We start from the raw sequence: 23,839 nt of genomic DNA, 5'->3' as shown, positions 1-23,839 counted from the left end.
CGTTCCTCAATGAGGTACTGAATTCCTGCATTTTTCCTCTTACAGCTAACTCTTTGACGGGTGTGTGGCATTAAACGTCCCAAAGCTGCACATAGGATATGAGAGAGATTAGATAATTTGTCCGCCGTGGTGGTTTAGTGGCTATGGCGTTCGGCTGCTGCGCCGGAGGTTCCGTGCTCGAATCCCAATCGCGGCGGCCGCGTTTCGGAGACGAAATGGAAAAACGACCGTGTGCTGAGCGATGTCAGTGCAGTCGAGGAAAGGAAAACCGTATTTTTTGTAATTTGAAGCTTGGTTTTCCCTGCGGGAGCACACGTAAAAATATATTGTACTTGTGACTGATAACGCTAGTCCGATACTGTTTGTGCATAAAAGACGAAAATAGAAAATATTAGTTGCGAAACTTTAATGCATGAGGCTTTTCGAGTGCTTCGTGGTTAATTTGCATGGAAGCAGATGGGGTGGGGCAGTTGACGCTCTGCACGCGGTGAACTGTAAAAAGGACATCCCTCAGATTGGGTAAAAAAAGTAGTAACACACTGGCTGCACTCTCATAAGAATAACAAACTAGCCAGAAGGTGCGGCCAGAGAGAAGGTACGCGCCTATGGGGCAGAAACTTGGAGGCTAACGAAAAGGGTTCAGCTCAAGTTAAGGACAACACAGCGAGCTATGGAAAGGAAAATGATAGCCTGGCGCAACTTTAAGAGGCCGTAAGAGGGCAGAGTGGGTGAGGGAACAAACGCGGGTTTATGACATCCTAGTCGAAATCAAGGGGAAGAAATGGGCTTGGTCAGGGCATGTACTGCGAAGGCAAAATAACCGCTGATCCTTAATGGTAATGGAGTGGATTCCAAGAGAAAGTAAGCGTAGCAGGGGGCGGCAGAAAGTTAGGTGGGCGGATGAGATCAAGAAGTTTGCAGGCATATGGTGGCCGCGGCTTGCAAAGGGCAGGGTTAATTGGAGAGACATGGCAGGGACCTTTGCCTTGCAGTGGGCGTAGTCAGGCTGATGATGATAATCATGAGAAAACCCCGCACCACTACTATCGACCTCAACAAACAGTATACGTATCGCGGGTCTAGTAAAAGTACAGTTGTTTTCACAGTCTCCACCTCGAACTAGAACTTCTGAAAAGCTTATGGCTAGATGAGATATCTCAGAATGCATTTCATGTTCTGCACTCGCATTCCACTTGCTCGCTAATAATTTTCTCTTTCAATAGTTATCCGCTCTTACCTGTAAAAACGTGGGAGTTATTCAATCGACAACGGCAGTTAAATATGCACGTGTTTTCGCGGTGCTTTTTTCCCAACCTCGCCTTCGTTCCTTAATTGGACTAACATGAATGCGTGCCTGCAACTTTCCCATCACTTTAGGTCATAGTCCGTTTAACGTGCTGCGCCATTTATCAGATTATGCGCTGGCGCGAAGTGCGAGGTAAGTACACAAGAAGAGGGCATAAACGCGCAGCTGACAAGGACGTTGACTGTTGCGAAGGACATGACACGGTTGCGTCACCTCTTTCAAGTTTCTCCAACAGCCCGAGCTCGTTACCGCGTGCTAACCGCCCTGCACTTGGCACTTAACATCGTACGACATACGGTCCGCCACGTCAGAAGTGATGCACTCAGGAACGACGTGGCCTTACATCGAGATCGCTCTTTTTTTCATGTTATTAGCTGCGCTTCCTGGTAGCTAAGCAATCCGCTTTCGCGCATTTTTACGCAGTGGCGCAAGTTGGGCATTCATTTGTAATTCCTTCCTAACTTCGCGAACTTTTCGCTTTCATGAATGGATAATCAAGTCTGAGCCGATTAAGTCCACAAGAATTTGCGCAATTCGGAAACCGACATCAATTGCGGACAGAGGTGTAGTTTCGCTCAAACGGCCGAAAGTTTGTTCGCTAAACGTTGGTGTGTTTCTGCTCGTTCTTCACATGGCTTTAACAGAACCGGGAAAAATTAAGCCCACAGACACAAAAACTTCATGAAACGTGCTCACACTAGCTCAGCAATGGGCTTCATTTAGCTTTCAAATAAAGCTTTATTTTTTTTTTCAATATAGCGCTGTGACAGGAAGGATTTAATGACGGAACAACAAGAATTTAGCATGCTCCACAGCGTTGCTCGATGAATGGATTTGATTGGGTCGTGAATGGGAGAACGTGCGAACTGCACTGATCATTTGGCGTTGGAGTGCTTTTAGTCTGGACATGTGACGATGTGCGCACATACGCTTCACAATATTGACTGCCGTGGCGTGCAAGAAACCAAGAAACGTCAACTGGAGAGTTGAGGCTGGCGATCCCTAATCGAACCCGTCGTCTAGTGTCTACTTTTTCCAAAATCGAAACGGGTGCACCCTTTCTAAAATGAGACTATTTTGTGTCGTTGCTTTTTGTCAGTTGCAGATTTGCTGGTTTTCAAACACATCGGAGACACTAATAACATTGACTTTTATTCCACTGAGGGTTGCTGCCTCGTCACCAAGACGAATGCTTGTTGACGCGGTAGGTCCTTCTTGGACTGCGTAGTTTTGACAAAGTGTGTACATCGCCCACGCACTAAACTGGAACACACTTCTCCTGCAGATAGAGCACGTGTCCTGGGCGATCGACCAACGAGTGCACGTGCTCAATTCTACACTCTCTGTTTTTTGCGTAAGTCTACTACAAGGCTGTCCCACATGCTCGGCTTAAGTGTGCCAGCAACTGCACCGGGCGTCAGGACGGCAGAGAGACACGCAGACACAGGGGATTACGTTAACCTTCGCTTTATTAGTGACACTCGTACGTCAGCCTCCTGGCGAGTCAACATGTTAAGAAAAAGTAATGACAACATGGATAGCCTTCAACCACCCTCACGCGGCGGAAGTATAATAGCATTATATATATAATATATCTATATAGTTGCAGTCAACACGTATGGTCAATTAAAGAAAAACGAAAACAACCAAGTGACGAACGGGTGCGCCGCTCCAGCGACTGCGGTGAAGGAACAAACGTGCTTGCTTCGGCCTGGCGATGAGGCGAACCGTGTGTGTAACATTGAGTTGGCAGTCCATACTTTCGGCGGCCTGGCTGAGCTGAGTAGACGTGAGGGACAGGCGCACGCATTCGCGGCTCAAGCATCGTTGCACGCACTCTCTCTCTCTAATGCGCGAAAACAACAACAACAAACAAGAAAAAAAAACGCAAGCGAGCGCGCTACACACTTCTGTCGTCGCCCAGTCGCGCAAGCTTTGTTCCCCTCGTTGTGAAATGCGTCTCGCTTGTGTTAGACGAGAAAATCTACAGCGCAGTGACGCGGGGCAGATATTAGCGGAACTAATGTGGATAGCGGCGGCGTCCCATTTGACACTGACCTCCTTCTGACTACTGTGCCGTGCTTTCGCGCTGTAGGTTCCAGAAAAACACTTCGACTGGCCCAGTCGTCCACATCTGCGGATATACACGGCATAACGAAGCGGGTAACTGTGAATGGGATTCATCTAAAGCTGGAACTGCTGTAAAATGTCTATAATGAAGTGGGATGTGTTGATAGAATGGATACGCGGAAAATATTTTTTTTTTTTTGGACTGAGCTCTTGCATCTCGTGTAACTAGTATAACAAAACAATCGTCTCTTCAACAGTTCACTTTCGACGAAACGAATCTTTACTAAAGCTTTAACTATTTTCTGTGGACCCGTCAAGAGGGGAAGAGCTTTTTTAGTTCAAGGGTATGCGGCATTAGAGACAAACAGGTACCCGCTTGAAATAAAGCAAAACAAATAGCAAAACACCAATGAACAATGTGGTGTTCAGTGGCCAAAATTTAGACACATTATTATGACTTTCACTGATGGTATTTAAGAAGAGAAAAAAGGAAAAGGGGAAGGCTAACCGCGAACTTATACATCGCATAACAAATGTAGCACGAACCGTAAGGTACGTGTTAAGCAACACACACACTGTTGGCCATGAGCTCAAAGAAAACCGCACATATCCATGCGCGCGCCTCACATGGTAACTCCTCGCAGGCGCCTCTGCTCCATTACCGCACTAGTCAACTACAGCTTTGAGCCGTTATTATACTCTCAAAGAAAAATTCTGCGGGATAATATTGACAACAAGGTACTCATATAGCACGCTAGATACCACGTTGGTCGTTTTTTTTTTCTTGTAGCACGGGAGTTCCGTATGCAGTCCATTGCACACAGTTCTTTTTTTCTTCTTATTCTTCTTCGCCGCTCATGCAGCAAGTTAGGGAGCTTGATGCTTGCTGTCGTGTGCAGCCAAAACGATGAAGCGAAGTACTATTATTTGAGTCGTGATTGGGCTTAACAGGGCGTTGTGTGTCGATGAAGAAACTACACGATGAACAGAACGATGCTGACTGCGCCAACGAAGTCAGAACGTTGACAACCTCTCTCACGTGGCCAGCGTAAAGCACATCAAGTTCAGCGAGGCCTAAATTGGCGCGCGGTGCGGCTCGTACACATCGATCTGTGATCAACCACGTTAACTCACGTCTTCGGTATCTGTGCTGAAGTCTACTTTTACCTCAAAATAACGTGCATATGATGGGCACGACAAATTGTAAATTGTCTGCTCGACGTTAAGAAAGGCAGCAGAAAGACGAATGCAATTTTTTCGGCGAGTGTGAAAAAAACTCAGTCGGTTGTTTTCTGGCTCAGTAAAATGTTCAGCTTCAGACGAATTTGCGCATCTGCCCCGTGTTTTCAAACTCTGCTTATTAACCTATCGGTGTGTAAGTATTAATACACCAGCACAATTACTTAAAACATTCGTTTGATATTTCCAGTGCGCTGTGCTGATCTCAATGTCTTTACGTTAGCTTGTGACCGAAGAAGTATCTGCTTATAGGCTGACAAGCTTCTACCGCATGGAAAGACGATGACTACGTGGAGTGAAGATATTTATAGCTTCTAGACAGAGAGAGGGAAAGAGGCCATTAGTTAAATTTAGAAAAAGGCACCGTAGTGACGCTTGGGACCCACTAATGTGTGTGTCTGCGTGTATACCGGTAGACATTTTATTTGTGTGAGTGTGTATAAGCGCAGCTTGTGACATTGTATACACAACGTTTTCTGCGGGGAGCACAGATCAAGCGAACGCGCGCGACGTTTTATGCTAACTTTTGCTCCTTACGTAAATGCAGCGACTTGCTTGAAAGTGCAATCGTTGACACATGAGTTTGCGGTGTAATGCTGCCGTCTTGTTTTTTGTTTCTTGCTTTACTAGAAGTAAAAACACCCGAAGGTAAGTCAGCGAAATCGCGTTTTTCGGTGCTTTTGTGAGTTTTTAATTTGTGTATTGGTGAGGCGACGCTGATGAACTCCGTCACAGGGGTGCGTAGAAAACGGAAATACTTTGGTCCTTGGCGCCGTTTTCAGCGGGCACAGCACTATTTCTCTGACTGAAAAAGCTGATGAAATTCGTCGATTCAAAGCCAAAAGAATGCAAGGTTCGTCCCTCCCGGGTGACTGTGAAATATATATAGTCCCTGCTCCAAGCAGTTCATCGCTCACAATAACAACCTTAGCAACAACTGTTGCATTTGACGAAATTCTAGTTACAAGCAATAACACTGTAAAAGGGAACACATTTAGCTCGTAGTGAAGAACTAAACTTATCTTTACTCTTCCATCGAACTGGGAAAGAGGGTAAAGAAATCATACGACACCAGAAAGGGATAGTCAGGAAAGCAGCAGTAAACTATGCTCCTTATTTGTAACTGGGAGGAATCGTTTACTCCATGATAATGAAATGTTCCCTTTCATAATGCATCAACCTGTACACGTACGAAAGAAAGCTAGGAGTACTAGATTTCCTATTTGTACGAATGTTTAATCCGGTGTTTAACGGACTAGCCCTGGCGTCGAATCCTCGATGTTCTTTGATCGCTTGTCCCATTTCGTACAACGGGCGGTTCGTTTTGGTGCCACAGTTGAACTTCTGCATGCTAAGGTTGTTAAGTGGTGAAATCATGTGAATTATATGCGATACGGACGCACCTGTCGCGTACTCGTGTAAAATTTCTTTGTAGTCAGACACCTAACGCGTCTGTTGTTGCTGAGAAGTCTGAGGATTACTTAGACTCTGACTGCTACAATTTCGTCCTTTTTGTACAGAATGCGCGTGAAGATAGACTTCTCAGCCCTCGGTTTTCTTTGGCGATATGTAACTGTAATCAGTTTTGCAAAATGCGTGTCTGACATGTTTGACGCTGCTTAGTAATGTATACGGCAACTTTTCTTCCTCCACGTGGTTAGATTAGAGATAACGCTTACCTCATGATCAAGTACTCTCTACGAAGGTTATCGCTAAAACCTGAAATACGGCCCACTCATGTTTTGCGGTTAGGTCGCTGTCATAGGAACGGTGGCGAGTGGTTGGGTTACAGAGGAGAGACACTGTGTAGCGAAGTTCGGAAGGTGATTTACGATTGGGCACGTAAATTTCAGGAGAAAATTCACCATGCTGGGCGTAATTCTTTTCGGCAGCATTTTCTCGACTTGTTAAGTAAAAAAAGAAATGCGCTTTTCTGAAATTACGTCACGGGTTTTCGTGGTTCAGTTGTTCTGTGCAACGCCTCCGAATGATTGAAGGGTCTAGCGAAGTTCATGTGTCGTGCGGTCTGACTAGAAAGATGACCAGCTTGACGATCATAAGACACAGAAATGTATATAAAGAGAAGTAACGAATATAAATAAACGAAACAATCTGCGTGGGTCTGGTGCATTGAGCAACGTTTCGAAATATCTTGGTTTGACTTCTTTTAAGTGCGACGAGCAGTTAAGCTGTCATTTCTGACGGTTGGTGAGGTGTAATTGCTGTCGTGGGACAGTGGAAAAACAAAATAGAAACCGAAGGTGCAGTTATACGCTTCTCACACTCGTAACTTGCATGTGTTTCTCTTTCAAAAGAAAAAAAAAATGCTTTCGTGATCTAAATTCTACCATCTCTCGTCCTTGTCTCTCTCGCGTCTTCTCCTTTTTTTTTTCGTTCCTGAAAAATACTTAGTGGTCCATTGCCTTGAAGCTACATAACCAGCGGAGAGATTATTTACATATAATGAGATTGTGTTTCAAAATATCTTGTGCAGTTTGAGGAGGGTATTAAGGAGATATACCTCATAAGAATCCTTGCCTCTATCTTGTATCACAATCCTTAATCACGCCCACTGAGAACTTGAGGTGTGTTTGATAACTTTCGTAGAAGTTATCTTTAAAACGGGCTTAAGTATTTTAGGTTTAGCCCTCACAGCAGCGCTCCATTGTCTGATTTCTTAACACGGATCCCGTTATTAACAGTAATTGCGAATTCACAACAATTGCCATTGCAATAATTATGCCTAAATACGGAGGGCCTGTTATCTCACCACAACCTATTTGCAGAGAAATTTTCTGTTTGCCTGCTCAACAAAACAGGCTGAGAACCACTGTCGCCTAGGGAAAGTGTTGCCAGAATCGTTCTGATAGTGCTGATGCGTTATGCTCTCTTCGGTTTGCCTTTGAAGATTAGCATATATTCTTTCACCTCTCGCTATTTTACCTCCGATCACTTAGGCGCATGTGTCTTCGCTCTCTAAAGCGAATGTGCGTTTTCTTGACTCCACTTTCAGTGACTTGTGGCGGGTGGTTTTGAGAAAGTCTGGCTGCAGCTTTCAGAAGGCCGTGCAAGGCTTCTTAGTCCACGTTCTATGAACAACGTCAATTATTTACTTTCCTTTGTCTGCCGCCTAATAGGCTTTCCGCGACAGTCGTTTTGCACATGCCGAGAAAGCTGTCAAACTTCCTGAGCTGTTCGGCGATGCATTAATGCTGATACGCTATTTCGTAGTGTTTGGAAACGCCCGAAGCCTTAACGTGTAGGTCCGTGTTTAAGAGTCGGTGAGACAAGTTCGCTCTGTCTAAACAACAGCTAAGTAAACTTGCCCGCCTAGTAGTTGGTGCCTTTTAAGTGTCGTAAAAAAAAAAAAACGTGTGCGTGGGAAAAACCAACGGTGCAAGTTGGAGCCGATGTCATCATCGTAGCACGATCCGCTGATGAAACGAGACAAAGCGGGAAGAGTAATCGTGGCCACAAAAAAAAGAGAAAATATAAAACGACGAGACTGCGATGTGGTGGTCCTCCTGTCCTCTTGAAGTTGTGGCGCGTCTTCCCTCCCGAACCTTGTCTTTCTGTTCGCTGTCCGTGCTGCGACATGCTCCCGAGGCACCGCGTGGCGTATGCACAGTCGCTTTCGCCGCCATCACCCAGATGTCCTCGCGTTATGTACACACCAGCACAAGCGCACCACCCTATTTCCGCACCTTTGCATAAACGAGTTTATGTTTCTAAAGCGTCACGACTTGCACCTGCGAATGGGGGAGGGGTAGGGGGGCGAGAGAAAGAAAGAGATAAATGTGAGGATCGGAACAGACAGGGCGAAAGCGCTCAGTGCCGTAACGATGATTTAATTATTGAATGCACTGATTGGAACAAAATTAGTTAAAATTCCCGAGATTGAGCTTCTTCATAACCTAGCCCCGTTTCGTTAAAACCCTGGAACATGGTGGAAGAGCCGTATTCTTTGTCCTAGCCCATACAAAAAAGTCATATGGGCGTCTATGGAAAAAGCTATGTCCGTCTATGGCCTTTTATGAACGTCTATAAGCACCCATAGAGGTGCTTATTGCCAGTTATTGAAAAATCTATGCCACTAAAGCTATAGCTTTGGAATCATACAATTGTCTTAAGCTCTGTATAGAAAAATATATGAGCCTGTATAGACAGCTATAGACAGAAATAGGAAAGGTCTATAGCTATTTCGGCCAAAATTCTATAGCCGGCCATAGGACATTTTTGTATGGGAGACACCAATGATCCAGCGATAAGTCGGGATTGGTCCACCGCCAGTTCTCAACCAACATTTTCAGAGTATTAATTAGGAGCTCTGAAGCGAGGTTGTCCGTCAAAGGGTGGTGGATATCGATTGAATGTGAGGACGCAATACATTTGAAAGTAGATTGCACGCAGTAGGAGCGGCCACCAGGCAATAAGGGGCCGGGTCTTCAAGGCTGTTCGAACGTATACATGAGAGATGTCTGTGATTGCTCGTCGCCTTGCTTGCTTCACCGTCGGCTTTCATAACTGGCATACGCGTGGTCGCTGGACAGCCACGGATCGTTTCAGCGTACCGCGAGCGCCTTTCTTAACACGGCCCCCGATTGCCTGCACTGCAGCTCAAACTTCGCGCACGGCTTTAGTGAGGCATCGTAGAGAATAGCTCATCAAAATTAGCGGTGCTCTCAGATAAAGTATTGAAATGAGTAAAGTAGTTCAATGTATCGTTGAGAATCCTCCAGTGTGGAGTAGATTTAAATTAAGAGAATGATTCCTCATTAGCGCATACATGAGTGTAGCCATATACGGCTACAAAAGAAAGCTATACAGCTTCCTTAGAAACGTCGTAGTTAAAGTAAAATTCGTTCTGATCCGTGGCTTGGATCTGGGACCATCGCTTGTCCTGGCTAGTTGTCCTATCAGGTAATCTAATCAGGCCGACTAGTAGTGGGAAGCACGAGGACGAATTGGTTTGCAACTCGAAGCGGAATGGGTGTTAGTGCAATGCATTTGGAGCATACACTGAGCGGAGTAAGTAAAAATTAGGAGAATGCGGGAATAGAATGCACACTGTAGATCTCCCTTGCTCGCATTTACGATAGTGCGACTCATCGCTTCCTTGCAAGGGCAAGCTTAGCTGTCTTTGCAGCAATGCGGCACGGGCGTGGCCAGCTTGCAAAGGTTCGCCTACTCACGTGGAATTAGCACGGTTACAAAGCAAAGCATAACGATTGCAGTATTCATGCAGGGAAGGGAAGAAGTTTGTTCACACCGTCTGAGCTGTCAGACGATACGATGCACGGGTGAGCTTTATAGAAATTGCACTGACTCGACTCAAGTTCCTTGAAGAGTTATTGCAGTGAACGACAGGACAAGGTCGTTTCCGGAAGCTCTTCTCTCGTCCGGTTAAGAGGACCCCATTCGTGGTGTAGTGCGCAACATTTTGACGTAAGCTTTGGGGAACAGCATGCGCAGTTCGACGGTGCCTCTACATTGCGACGGTATTTCTACAGCGCGAGCGGCTTAAAACCATGGAAGGACTGTTGAAAGCGGTCACGGCGGAAGCACATGCTGCACAGGAAGCCATGACAGTGCCGCTAGCAAGCTGTGAATTTAAGCGAGAGCTGCTCGCCGGAACATATGCGACAAAAATCTTTCCAAAGAGCCGCTGGACAATAATGCGTCAATGCTGCGTAATGGCGGACAGGACTTGATGGCTCTTTTGTAATAAGAGAGAAAAGTACTCATCGGCATCCACCTAAGCGCCGTCATATGGCTACAAAGGAAAGCTATACAGCTTCCACCGAAAATTCGTAGTTAAAAAAAAATTCGTCGTGATCCAGTGTTCGAATCCGGGACCACCGCTTCACCGGAGCGGTCACTCTACCAACTGAGCTAACCGGGACGGCACGCTATGATAGGGCGAGAGCGAATTGATCAATAACTAGAAGAGGGAACAGTGTTAGTCAGCTGTTTAGGGGTATCCCCTAAGGTGGAGTAAATTTGTAATAAGGGAGCAAATAACTCATTTGCATCCACCCAAGCGCAGCCATACGGCTACAAAGGAAAGCTAGAACTATATATAACTTTGATGCTTCATGACGCACAATTTGGCTGGCATAGAGGAGCTCCCGACAGAACATGCTGCTGCATACTGCTTGGTCCGACAGCCCAGCTATCAGCGGGCGATTGTCTGTGGTGCAGGGAGAGATCGGGACGGCGCTTATCACGGACATGACGCGCAAACGGCAACACTGGAGCCGGGAGCTCTCTAACCCGGTTTGAGGCTAAATTTGTCTTCCTCCGCACACTCGTTCCGCCGTCCTTCTGCAAGCTCGCTCTCCTCTCATTTCGGAAGCAGCAACTGCTGCCCAATTTAGCCGGAGGACGGCAACTTCTGCGACCCATTGTAACCTTCCCTCCTCCACTGTGTTTGTCCCCGTCGGGCTTACGAAATCTTCACCGCGGTAAATAATTCGCTTCACGAAACCTACAAGTTTCGTCGTCACATAAACTCGGATTGCGCGCGTGCCTGCTTATTATTAAGCTTGATGTTACGTTTGAGGAGCGGCGGTAGCAGACGGATTGTCCTCTTCGATGGCAGCCTGTTGTTGGCGTGTGGGCATGTTGGTGTGAAGGCACGCTGTTACGCAACACAGAAAGGACGGCGCGCGAAGGGAGGAGATCCGAACAAGCGCTTGTACGTGTCTTTTTCTTACGTCCTACGTCCTTTCTGTGTTGTGTTAAAGCCTCAGTTTCATTAACTTGAGCAATCGTTTTATTCTGCAATAAGCCCCGTCTGAGGGGAGCTTAAAGACAGCCGTCGTGCCCTAGACGTGGCAGCAGCACGACATTTATTTATAGATACTGCGATCTAGTACAAGATCATGTCCATTATTGTTCTCGTTGACAGGTCATGTTTTTCGTAAAAAAGATGCTTTGCTGTCTTATTCGCAGGAATTCGACAAAAGAGTGTCCCAGCGTAAGAAAATTTATTCTCTGGGAATGTGTGCAATATGTAGGGTGAAAATTCTGCGCGCATATGTACGTGCGCATGACTTTTGTATCAGTGTGCATTATTGCGTCATTGTCATGCTAATGATGATGTTTTTATTTAATGCCGCAAATGCAGCTAGGCCATGAATCGTCATGGCTAACGTGTTCGAGATGCACGAGGTTGGGTGAAAAGACATATTTATCCGAGAGATGCACCCCAGAGGAGCCAAGCACCTGGCCAGGAGAAAGCTTGCAGCGGGGAAAACTCGGCGGGGTTCGCTTCCCAGCAGCACTCGGTGACGAACCTCGCTCCTGTCAACCGCAGCGACACTGATCTCTAACCGCAGGGGTATCTAACGTTTTTTTTTTGTTCGGCGTATCCTTGAGTAAACTCCCGAGATACCGTAAGGAAAAAAATATCGCATGAAAGCAGGAATTCCAGGCCCACTAATTTAATAGCATAATCATCACCTTTTATATTTCTGCCTTGCATTTGTTTTGCAGCACACAGACACAAGTCTGCAGAGCGCGCTTACACGCATAGCACAATTGTGTTTAAAGAAGACGACTTAACGAGAAAAGCACTCGGAAATCTCGTGTACGGCGCCACTGAAGAGATGTTAAGGTGAGGCCGGCAAATAAATTAACTAAAAACAACACAGATGCACGGAGTCACACATAAGCGACGGACGACGCACGGAGGACGCACGCCACCCCGCGTCCTTACGACTTCAGCATGTGTATGTCCGTCCTAGCACTATTCCTTTCGTCTCATCGTCTCTCGGACATGTGGCTATGGCCCGTGGTCGGGACTGACACTCGCAAAACTTGTACAAGAGCTATCATGAGCCTGCTTTGGCAACATATATTTTTAACAGTTCACGCAAGCTCTGTCGGGTTATGTGGATAACTATGTACCTGGTGCTTTACCTAAGATGCTCTGCAATATTTAAAATAGACTTTTCGAGTGAGAAGAGCACCTTTTAGGCATAGCACTGTCAGCAGTGTAGCACATCAGAGAACAGCTAAGACATGCTAACTAGTAGGCTGGTTAACTAATATGAAGTAGCTAACTTTTTAACTATTACTACAAGTCTCATAATTTATTGAGAGACGTGTAGTCCACCGCAAGTAATATTCATGTCAGATCTTAGAATTTCGAAAAGGCAGTGCCCTCAGCGCTGTGTCCCAGTAACAAATCTTGGCTACTTTGATGAGGTATACGTGCGACGGAGCGGTAGCTTTGCCCGCAAGCTTCTCGAAAGCGCATCAAGTGTTTTAGCGCGATGTAGCCAACATTTGTTTGGTCACATTGCCGAGGGTAACTGCGTTTTCGAGATTCTAAAAAAAAAAAAACTTACGATATTACTTACGGTGGGCTATACGCCTCTCAACTAATAAGGAGGTTGATAGTAATAGTTAAAAAGTTTACTAATCAATATTAGTTCATCAACAGACTAATTAGCGCGTCTTAGCTATATTCTGATGTGCTACGCCACTGACAGTGTTATGCCGAAAAACGCGCTATTCTAACTCAAAAAGTCTATTTTTAAAAACTACAGAAATCTTTGGTGAAACACCCGGCACAGCCTCTCTATAGACAGGCCTTATATACAGTATGTAAACTTATGCCCTTACAGACTGACGAAATTCAGATCATCAATAAAAAAAATATCTTTGCGTAGTGTACAGGCCCCGAAGAGAAACAAAGCAGTTTTTTTCCGTTGTGGCTTATCCGTATAGATAAATTATCTTTGTACAAAGGAAATATTTAAATGACGGCGACATAACCTATAGGAGATGCATGGACAGCCTACAGGCAATTTCTCTGATGGTAGGAATAAATCTGGATAGTATCTGCAGAAACTCTATCGGAGTCGATACTGAAAGCGTTCGAATGCTAGGGAAGGCAAGGAGGCTCACCAGGCGAGGAGGAAGAGCCACAGTGGAGCAGGCAGCTTGCCTCACGTCTCGATCTTGTTGGCTATGGCCATGATGGAGGCGGCCGACGTGGCGCTGCCCCGGTGAGCCCTTTCGGCGCCGCTCAGCTGCATCAGGTTGGCCGTGGTCGAGGACGGGTTGACGGCCGCCGATGAGCCTCCGACGCCGCTGCCGGCACTGCTGCCATCCACCGCCGAAGCGCCGCCCCCACCGCTGCCGCAACTCACGTGCGACGCTGCCGTAGTGCGAGATGAAAAAAGAAAGAAAAACGAACGGTGCACAGTCAGCCATGTACTCGACCTTGATCCGAAGACGGCAGTGACAAGGATTCTATGTTACAGCGAAAGCTGTTAAAGGCAGGATTTCAGGTTACGCGGCGTCGGTGTAACGCGAAGGAATGCGAAGAGAAAGGGTAGGTGATTGGAGAGTGAAGTAGATGCACCGCGCCACGCTGGCTGGTCATTGTGCAATGACATAACGCGTGACTTCATTGCAACACGCCATGCCGAGTTGTCCGAACAACTTGAATCCGCTAGTGACGTCACGCGCACTCTAGCAGAGAAGAGAAATAACAGTGGATCAACAAAATTATATTCGGCACCGCAAATAGCTCTTGCTGAACCTCGCGTTACTCAGTGGTAGCCATTCTGTGGTTGTTTTTTTTTTTAGAGGGGAGAGGGGAGCGGAATTGATTTAGCAAGTGTAATACCATTTTTCATGACGTTTGGCATCGCATGACGAACTTGTGAGTATTCTTTGACTGCGCCTAAAACCGATTAAATTAGTTTTTCTGCGAGAGCACAAAACAAGCTCAAAGTGACGCTTTCCCTTTTTATTTATTGCAGTGTCACGTCACTGATATTGCACTTTACCTGGTATTCCTGCTAAGAATATCGTGAATCCCTATTTCGAAGCTAAAATTGGTAGTGGGGGGTGTCGATGGTTGGTAGTGCGCAAAAAAAAAAAAAAGATGAGCGTATAACTTCTCCGTTTCGACCTTTGCATCCTATTTATAGGGACGAATCCTGTAAATACATTCAATGCATGGGTGGGGATAACGGTTTGGGACAATGAGATTGTTTTCCGCCTCTGGCCCTTACCTTGATGTATAAATTTTCGACCTTCCTGCAGCTTGTTTTCGCTTCTTGTTAATTCTGTCGTTGCAGAGCGTGGTTTGCTTAAACGCCGAGGTAGCAAGAAAAAAGTAACGCCGGAGCACGCACCATCGATCACAGCTCATCTCCGGATCAAAGAAGAGATTTCACGCGAGCAAAGCGCGGAATAAAACAGCACACACGCGAGGCGGCCAGAGGACCAAAAATGGAGAGTGCGTCAGCTTCCTCATTATTCAAAAAAGCGCCCCTGACTTTGCCAACCGGCCGGCACTGCCCGCGGCGGACTTCGCATTTTCATCGTGGCCTCGGGCGCGTGGTGCGAGCTGGCCGGCCACTCTCCATGAATATTCAAATTAGGCTAGCCATGCAATGACTCCCGTATATACGGTCAGCGTGTGCTGATCGCCACCAGGTTTTCCCGTGTGCTCCTCTCTCTCTCACTCTCCGTCGTCCTCCTCCTCCTCGCTCGCCATTCCAGCGCAAATCCAATTCGGCGGCTGATGAAAAGCCCGCGGCGGATGCGCTCGTCTCCGACTCTCGGGTTACACTTCGCTGCCGGAGCAAAGCTTGCATGCGTGAAAACTTTTCTCTCGTCGCCTCCAAGGCCCGGTGTGCTTCTTTCGGCGCCGGAGTGAATGTTTAATAGAGGCACGCCGAGTTTAGTGGTGGGAAGTAGGAAGCACTGAACGAAACCTTGATGGTGTCTGCAAAGTGGTGGCGACGCAGGCAGACGCCTGTAGCTGCGTGCGACGTGACGAGGTTGTGTTTGTGCGTTATTCTGCGGGTACCGTGACGTCACACCTGTTTGAGGCCGCCTTGTGTGTAGCTCCGTTCCTTGCGCAGCGAGCGCTAGGCAAACTTGCGTGAATGCTGGAGTGTATGCGTCCCATCGTGGCGCCTTTATACAGGCTGCGTTTAAATTGCTTCGAACTGGAGCACCGCTTTTTGTAATCGAATGAACAAGCGCCGACGCGGCAAAAGCGTGGAATGCCTCTCGCTATTTAGCACGCTTCTAGTTCGTGCAGTGAAGCTACGTAGCATTCTTCCAAGTCTTGAGATCTAAAAGAGTGAGGAGGGAAGTTTCGCCCTCCATCGAGATATTTGCAACGCTGGCGATACAGAACGAGGCACACGGAGCCTGTAATACCGGTGGCCTGTATATTTTTTTTTACAAAGACTGCGCATTTCCGCGGGGCTCTTTTACAAACGGTAGGCGCATTTAGTTCGCGGTGACGTTATGCAATTAAACTTAGTCGTCTGTCCAGAAATAGGAAACCGTAGGCGTTTAAGCAGGCGATTTATCGCTGCCGAGTCTCGGCAGAACTACCTCACCGCTTTTTTAGTGCTTCAAGACCGTAACTAATTTATCGAAATCGGTCGCGCGACGTTCGCGACTCGCAGGTGCGAACGTGCCTTTACTATGTTAGTTTTTACTCTGATTTTCTTAATTGGCCAACGCGTCTTCCGGTACTGCTTGGCGCGAACATCGTTTCACGTGCAGATTGGGTAAGGCGCGTTTATTGTATGCACTTGTGACTAATGTTCTTTGAACGTTATGTCATCCTGGCCGCATAATAGGGCTGCAAAAAGAAATCCGCGTAACGAACGTCCCAGACTGTAAAATGTTTGTGTAGCAGAAACAAAGCGCAACGCATACTGTTGCACCAGCCGTTGGGTCGATGCCAAGGGTGACAGGCGCACTGAAAAAGTACTTTTTGTCGTTAAACGAAAGCTGCGCTGCAGCGATAACAGCGTCGTGTTGCTCTGGGAATTGCGCTTCACTCCACGTGATAATCGTCAGCCTTTCATAGAACAAGAAACGGGGATAAAGTTCCTGCGGGTGTTTTTTTTTTTGCACGGCTTATCTCGTTAATTTGCGCTCTAGTAAGCCAGAAATTGCGCGCTTCAGCAATTACCTAAAAACGTGATGAACCGGGAAGCCGCAAGGGACCGCTCGCGCTGCCATCCTCAGCATGCGGCTCTCGCGTTGTGTTTTTCTTAATGACAACAGAGGACTTGCGCATTAGAGAACTTTTTAAATGCCGAAACGAGAGAGGACTTTCTTACACCAACCATGACAAGATTTCGCCGAGGAAACAAGGAGAGAGAGAGAGGGGGGGGGGGGGGGGGGGGGTAAGGGGCTATTGAATTATAGGCGTAATGCAGAGATCGCAATTTGCCGCCACTTACTTGATCGCCGAATTGTGTGCACAGTGTGGTGCCCTTTGAGTATACAAAGTAATATAAAACATGGGCTTAAATATATGCCGATGAACTGCCACAGTGTTACTGCAAGCTGTTACAAACATTCTGTATTCCAAATTTTTCTATTTGTAACATCCAGTTTGTAGAGCATTTAATAGCATTACTAACGCGCTCTTTTGCTCGTGTTTGTAGAAGTGTTCAGCTTTTAGATTTAGCGACATGCTATAGCTCTCTCAACAAATTTCCCGCTGAATTACGTACTGCGTTGGAGTAGCGAGTTCTCGCTATTTCCCACGTGAGCTAAATGCTCGCGGGCGACTGAGGAGAATGAGAGGAATTGTTTCTTGAATTCTCACGCTTCTGACCGCGGTTCTTTTCGCTTCACGTTTGTTACTTACACGTCGGCAACCGGCATCTGAGGTGAGGCAGCTCGGAAGCCACCGTAAAAACGGATGTGGCCCCACATAGCTGACGCCGTGTTCAACGCGGTTTTTTTTTTCTAGGGGGATCAGCATTGGCTTTCCCCTTTAGTAAGCTGCTCACAGCATTTAATTGACACAGAGTGCAGGCAAAAGACCATCTTACCAGGGGAATATGAGCTGAGAAGAGACGCTGGTAACAATGAGACGAAGGATGAGACATGTTCCTCCTTTTGACACCGAGATTTAGAACAGAAGACTACAAATGAGGTGTAGAAAGAAGGGGGTACCTTGGTGTGCTCTACAATGAATTTTGTTCGCGTTGGTATAGATTAGGGATAAGCGGACGGGACAGGGGGCAGGGAGGGTGATGGTTGGGCGGAACAGCGCAACGCCTCCGCGTCTCATAATCACAGGCGCTCGATGTAAGTAGTCAGAGAGAGAATAGGAGGGGAAAGAGGAGGGGGTACCTACGCGGATTAGCCTAATTGAGGCATTAAGGCGTGCCACCGCTGCAGTGTGCGCCGCGAACATAAAAAGGAGAAACTGAGAAAATGAACGCAGATACTCGTAGTGGCAGAGAAAATCCCTTGGCTTCTGTTAATCACCTTCTCTCTCGCCCGAATGGACAGCGTCTTGGGAGACGTATTCGAATAGCGAGCGGGAGCGGGAGCAACGGGTTTCCGTTTGTACCCGAGCCTGGTTTCTTTTCTTCTTTGCGCGTTGTCTTCGATGGCCTTTGGTTACTTCCTATAAAGACGAAAAGGGCCCCATTGGGGGGGGGGGGGGGAGAAGAGGGGGGGGGCGGGTTCTTTACGCCGGTTGCTCGAAGGGGTGGTTCTGCGGGCTTCCCTGCAGACTGCGGTGTAGCATCTTTGTGCATCCAGATGGTGGCAATTAATTGCAGCACAGCTTGAGAGATAATATACTGTCTGAAGCGATTTGAAGGTGATCAGCGTAGTCATTAATATCAGTCCAACTGCACACACTGCAGGACAAACGCCCCTCTCATATCCCTCCAAATAGCCCTGTCCTGTGTCAGCTGCTGCTACTTTATATCCCCCCACCAAACTTCCCGGACACTCCCTGCTACGCTTACTTTCTCTTGGAATACAGTCCGTCGTCCTCAACGACCATCGTCTTTCCTGCCTTCGCATCACGTGCCCTGCCCAAGCCCATTTCTTCCTCTTGATTTCGACTAGGATGTCATCAACTCGCGCTTGTTTCCTGATTCTTTCTGCTCCGTTCTTGTACCTTAATGTTACACTGTCATTTTCCTTTCCGTTGCTCGCCACGCTATCTTCGTTTAAAGTACGACCCTTCCTCAAGTATCCAAGTCTTAATAATATGCCCTCCTCTTGAGTGATGCTGGTAAACTGCCATTCATGATCTGAGAGCACCTGCCAAATGTAGTCTACCCCATTACTATTAGTGTGAAAGCGCTACTCTAGATGTGCCAAACTCAAGAAAGAATCCCGCCATCTTGTACTGTCATGTGCTCCCAACTATCCCGAGCTTACCCTGGATGCTATGGAAAGCTCGGGTGAGTTCGAAGGAGCGCCGCACCAGTTGCAGCCAATGGAAGGCAAGTGGCAGATTAAATTAGTGATTGGTTGCACAGCTTAGCCGCTGTGCCACTGCGCTGGAAATTGTATGACGACTGGGCGTGATGTATGCATATTAAGTAGAGAGTGACCAATTCTGCTTATATGGGCATTAACCCACTAGAGCAATCGCATCATACCCTTAAGGCGGAGCTTAAGTGTCCCCTCCAATTGAAAAATGAACACCTGCTTTCGCTCGCCTACTCGGTTTAACTGTGAAGTCCCTTCCATTTTTTCGCCTAGTTCGATATTGAGGTCACCACCTCCCCTAAGATGAATTCCCTTACCACTTCCAACGCCTCGCTATACTTATCGTAAACTGCTGGGTAAAGAGGCGTTGAAAGTAGTTAGGAAATACATCTATTTAGGGCAGGTGATCTGAAGGTGATCACTACAGGCTTAACCTGCTCCTAGTGAAGTGCTCTAAAGCGGCGTATTTTCTCAAAAATGTTGAAAGAAATACGCGAGTTTAGTTTTCCGAAGAATTGCTCTATCCTTCATCGTCATTTTTATTACAGATCGTGACGCCAGAAAATGAATATCAGTCCTTTTTCGCTGGAATAAACATAATAACCTTCAGATCGCTCAAGACTGTGTATGAGCCCAGCATCCTGAAACACTGCATGGAACGCGCGAAAAGCTTTCCCAGCTTTCGGTCCCCTGTGCCTCCCTCGCTACACCCTCTGTTGCATGTGCACACGTTCTCTGTGCGTTGCTAAGCAACTTGCACAGCCGCGAAAGCTAACACCACTTGGCTGTGCATAGACGCAGGTTAAATGAAATAATGATCATCGTTTACCCGCTTAGGGCACACTCTTTAGCAAAATGCGTAATCGCTGTGTTCCGAAGAAAAGAAACTCTACTGGTTCAGAGTGCTTATCACGTTCGTAGGGGTCTGAAAAACCTTTCACAATACCCGTGCCTGCCATGTGCAGTGCAGTAAAGCACCATTCAAGGCTGATTGTAGGGCCGTTCGTGAATCAAATCACTAGTCTTCGTATGTAAAGACAGACGCTGATGGACCGATGATAAGAAATAAGCCGTGTCGCTAAGCGCAAGAAACCCATCGGTAGTTACGACCGGAAAGAGGACAAAATGTGTGCAGGAATGAACGAAGCGAACAGAAACGAGCGAAGCGAACCGTCGGCGGAGGGAGGAACACGACGCGCGCTGACAGTTGCGTATGGGCGACACAGTACACGATCTCTCAGCGCCCTACGTATACCTGAAGGTCGACGCCGTAGGCGCTTTTCCTCTCCGGCGCAAATGCGTTCGGCCCCCCGCTGTCTCTCCGCGGATGATACATGTCTCCGGATCCTCCCTCCCCATCCAGCTCTTTCTCCATCTGCGATCGAACGCACTGCTCTCGCATTGTTCGGCCTCCGCTCAAAGGACACGGCTCCGGAGGCGGGGGACATTCGGAGTGACGCGCCGAACAATGATCCTTGTTGCCCGTTACGTGCACGTTCTTTCGAAGAGTGTGTCTTTGAGGGCTCCTCGAGGAATAGGACGCGGCAGAAGCAGGGAGGAGGATAGTTTCAGGACACCTGATCTGCCCACCCGGTCGCGTTAACGCCGCCTACTCTAGTCTCTCCTCATATATATGGCGTCAACGAACAGTGCGGCCTCTCGTAGATGTATACTAGCCGTACGACCCGTAACGGTGATGTGCGAGAGCACGGGTGAGAACGGGCGTGCTCGCATACGTAGAGTGAGTTGAAGAATGATCTGTCGCCTGGCACATAGAGTGAAGTCAGTTGTCGTTTGAAACAAATTTGACAGAAACAAATTACTTCTCACATTTGCTAACCTTCTTCGCGGGGTGTGGCTGGGTGGAAGTCAGCGCTAAACAGTCAGCATTTGACAGTTTTGGATTGCACATGTTTCGAGCTGGCCAACTTTTTTTTTATTCTCTGCAAATTGTAATGTAAGGAACTCGTTAATCATGTCAAATTCGCACTGTGAGCGCATTCAGCGTCCTGTATCCATCAGGCTGCTTTCCGAAAGCACTTCCCGCGATTGCCTCGATTGAAAAGACCCAGACTCGTGACTTGGCTCGGCTCCCATTGGTCCATGTTAGCGGCTAATTGGATGCAAAGTTCAGCGCGTATTTATCATTGCACCTAAGCGGTGAGGTACGTGTCAGGGGCTCTGTGGGGCCAGTCAAGATGAGCAAAATTTTCGCATAATTAGGGCCCGTAGACAAACTAGGTGGGTCGTCTCAATGGCCAGAGCTTTGCTCAGTTCTCGCGCCATCGCAGTAATAAGATCAAGGGGCACGTCTTGTGAATGTCGAGCTGCACCATCATAAATGAACGCTGCCTCTCGCAGTGTTTCGCGCCTGGCTCAACCAACCGGGGAAAAGACTTTTGCGAGACCTTTGCAAGTCAGGGTTACAAACGAGCTTAATACATTATTTGGACAGAGTACGAGAGAAAATAAATTGTGCACACGTGAGTCAGCGCTCTCTCCTGCCCCTAACTTGTGTTAAAGGAAACTGTTAAACAAATCTTTCCGGAACATAAAACGCACTATTCTACGACTGATTCACAGCGAACTTAGTCCTCTATGGCACCGATACGTGCTGCGTGTGCAACAATGGGAGTGAATTTTATGCTTCCTAATTAAACCAGAAAGAAATTGAAAGAGTGTATGACGTAACATGCAGGTGCATTACACACTCCTTGTTTTCGCTTCTGTTCAAACGCCCAAAATACTGTTTTGCTATGTGCATAAAGGCCAGATTTGTTTTACGGTGAGTACTAAAGAGCTCGTAATTTTTTAATGGTGTGTATCGTAAAAATATTCGGTTATAAAAAACAAAAGCTAGATCTACAAATAGTGACAGGAAGAAATGCGAGCAAAAAAAAAAAAAGTAGGCTCCTCATTATACGACCGGGTACCGGCACTCCTGGGATAAAATAGGAGAGTGAGTCTTGGGGCTCATACCTGGCGAGATGCTGGAGGCGCCCATCTCAAGGAGCTTGGCGTTCCGCTCGGTGGATCCGCTCGTGCGCCGCGGCGGCGTCCGGCCCGACGTCTCCTGGGCAGTTTCCGAATGGTTCAGCATCAGCATGGGCACGCACTCCTCGCCGTTTCCTGTGCCAGAGCGGGTAGCGAAACGAAAATGGAGAGGGGGAGATAAACACGAGGAGCTTGCGCAAAAACGCCATGCTCTCTCGTAAACCTGAGTGCACTATCGGCATTATACCATTATGTTACAGGAGCAAGACTGCATCGTACACAGGAGTGACGGTTCATCACTGGCCCGAGTCCGAAAAGGCGAGCTCGCAACGTCAGTAATATTTGAAAAGGAACTAGTTTGCTCTCCTTTCTGATTTGCAAGAGTTTGCTTACATAAGAGCGAAGGATAGGATAGCTAGAGATGGGGATAATTAGCGCAATCCCTCTATAACATTCTCCCAGGTCCCTATCCACATCCCCATTTATAAACATATATATGGGGCATACTCGTCGAAAAAAAATAAAATCCAACCACCAGATATCGTCGCTTAAAAAGAAAGGCCGCCACCGTCTGGAAAACGCTGAAGTAACGAGCGTTAGTTGTTTGGTTTCCTAGACGAAGAAACCGAAGAACGCGCCCGTTGTCCAGCTACACCTCCTCAAGATACGTCCCAAATGGTACTTGCTTCGTATGGGGAGGGGGGGGGGGGTAAGGTGGGCCTAGAATTCGCCTTGCGGTGCGATATGGTAACGCTTCAATTGGTAATTGCATGTATACAATGTTTACCCATTATTTATTGTGGTTTTATTTTTATACCACAACCCATGGGGTTTTATTTGCCTACCGAATTCGGTACACAACTGTCCCTGGATGGGTGCCCCTTTATTGTCGGAGTATATATAGCGGAACGAATGTATACACATATAGCGGTACCGTAACGGGACAGTTTTCCTCCCGTTTTAAGATATTTGTTGTTGTTTTTTTTGGGGGGGGGGTGAGAGGGGGAAGGGATGGGAGGGCAAAACCAATTTTAATGGCCGCCATCTTGGATTCGAGGAACCGAAACTATGCCGCCATTTCGTCCCCTGACGTCATTCTCTTATAGTTCCACCCCTATCCACCATATTGCACCGCGACGTCATCATTGGCACGCGGCAGGTGGTTGTTTATACAATGCTATTGTAGATGGCGCTATAAGTCTCAACGGGAGGTATGCCGTTTTCTAGTTACTGCCACAGATGGGGCTGTGATCTCGGGGTGGTAGGAGACCTCACGAAATCTCGAAACGTGATGAGTAAGAGCTAAGTCTCTTAAAATGCATCATTGTAGGCATATGCAGAATCTTCATATCATGGCTAGAAATGAAAGCACGTAGAAGCAAGAAGCAATGTTGTCCACCGAGTGCGCTTCAAAGTTCATCATCTGCGCCTTCCCCGAAGGTTGTTATCCTAAGTAAATGTATAGGGCACGTGCATAAATTTCAAAAGCTAGCACCCTAAAGAAGCAGCGGGTGTAGAGATACTTGTTCTCTCAGCCACCAGATGCCGCGACGACTGCGAGTGGCTCCGAGTTGTCTGTAACACTGTCCCGGCATTTTAGAAAGTGCGTATTCGATTCCTGTATGTTTTCTCCCCTTCGCAAAAGCAAACTAACCAGTAGCCCGGTTTCGCTACGCATTACGAGCGCAGAGCCACGAGTCTATGTACGGAACGACAACATAGGCGTGCGCAGTCACTCTGAACTTGAGCGGGAACCGTGCGTTTTCTGATCCACCGACATCAGTGTGTTTGAGGAGAAGCCTTTGCTATATTTATTTGTTTATTTACATACCATAAAGGTCTTGGCGGGCATTACGTTGGGGGAGAGGGGGCGGGAAGAATCAGAATTAAATTTGCAAATTTTAACACATATGGTCTTCACAGACGCACTTAACCTCAGCCAACAACCAGCGTGCGTAAAAAACTGAGAGAGAAAAAACATAA

General features: G+C 47.2%; 1 protein-coding gene across 2 annotated transcripts in view; it reads right to left on the bottom strand.

Annotated features, from left to right (window-relative positions):
- Positions 1-2,757: 2,757 nt before the first annotated feature.
- The window catches only part of LOC144098332 (potassium voltage-gated channel protein Shaw-like), a 182,234-nt gene continuing 161,152 nt past the window's right edge, over positions 2,758-23,839 (bottom strand). For both annotated transcript variants that reach the window (XM_077630890.1, XM_077630891.1), the window contains 3 exons: positions 21,842-21,991; positions 13,532-13,784; positions 2,758-8,364 (listed from right to left, as the gene is read on the bottom strand). In XM_077630890.1, the coding sequence (XP_077487016.1) occupies positions 13,573-13,784; positions 21,842-21,991 (362 nt within the window). In that variant the 3' untranslated portion in view covers positions 2,758-8,364; positions 13,532-13,572. The remainder of the gene's footprint in view (positions 8,365-13,531; positions 13,785-21,841; positions 21,992-23,839) is intronic.

Source organism: Amblyomma americanum, chromosome 7, assembly GCF_052857255.1.
Source record: "Amblyomma americanum isolate KBUSLIRL-KWMA chromosome 7, ASM5285725v1, whole genome shotgun sequence".
In the NCBI taxonomy this organism is placed as follows: domain Eukaryota; kingdom Metazoa; phylum Arthropoda; class Arachnida; order Ixodida; family Ixodidae; genus Amblyomma; species Amblyomma americanum.
The sequence above is the reverse complement of the archived record's forward strand: the minus strand, read 5'-3'. Positions and strand labels throughout refer to the sequence as shown.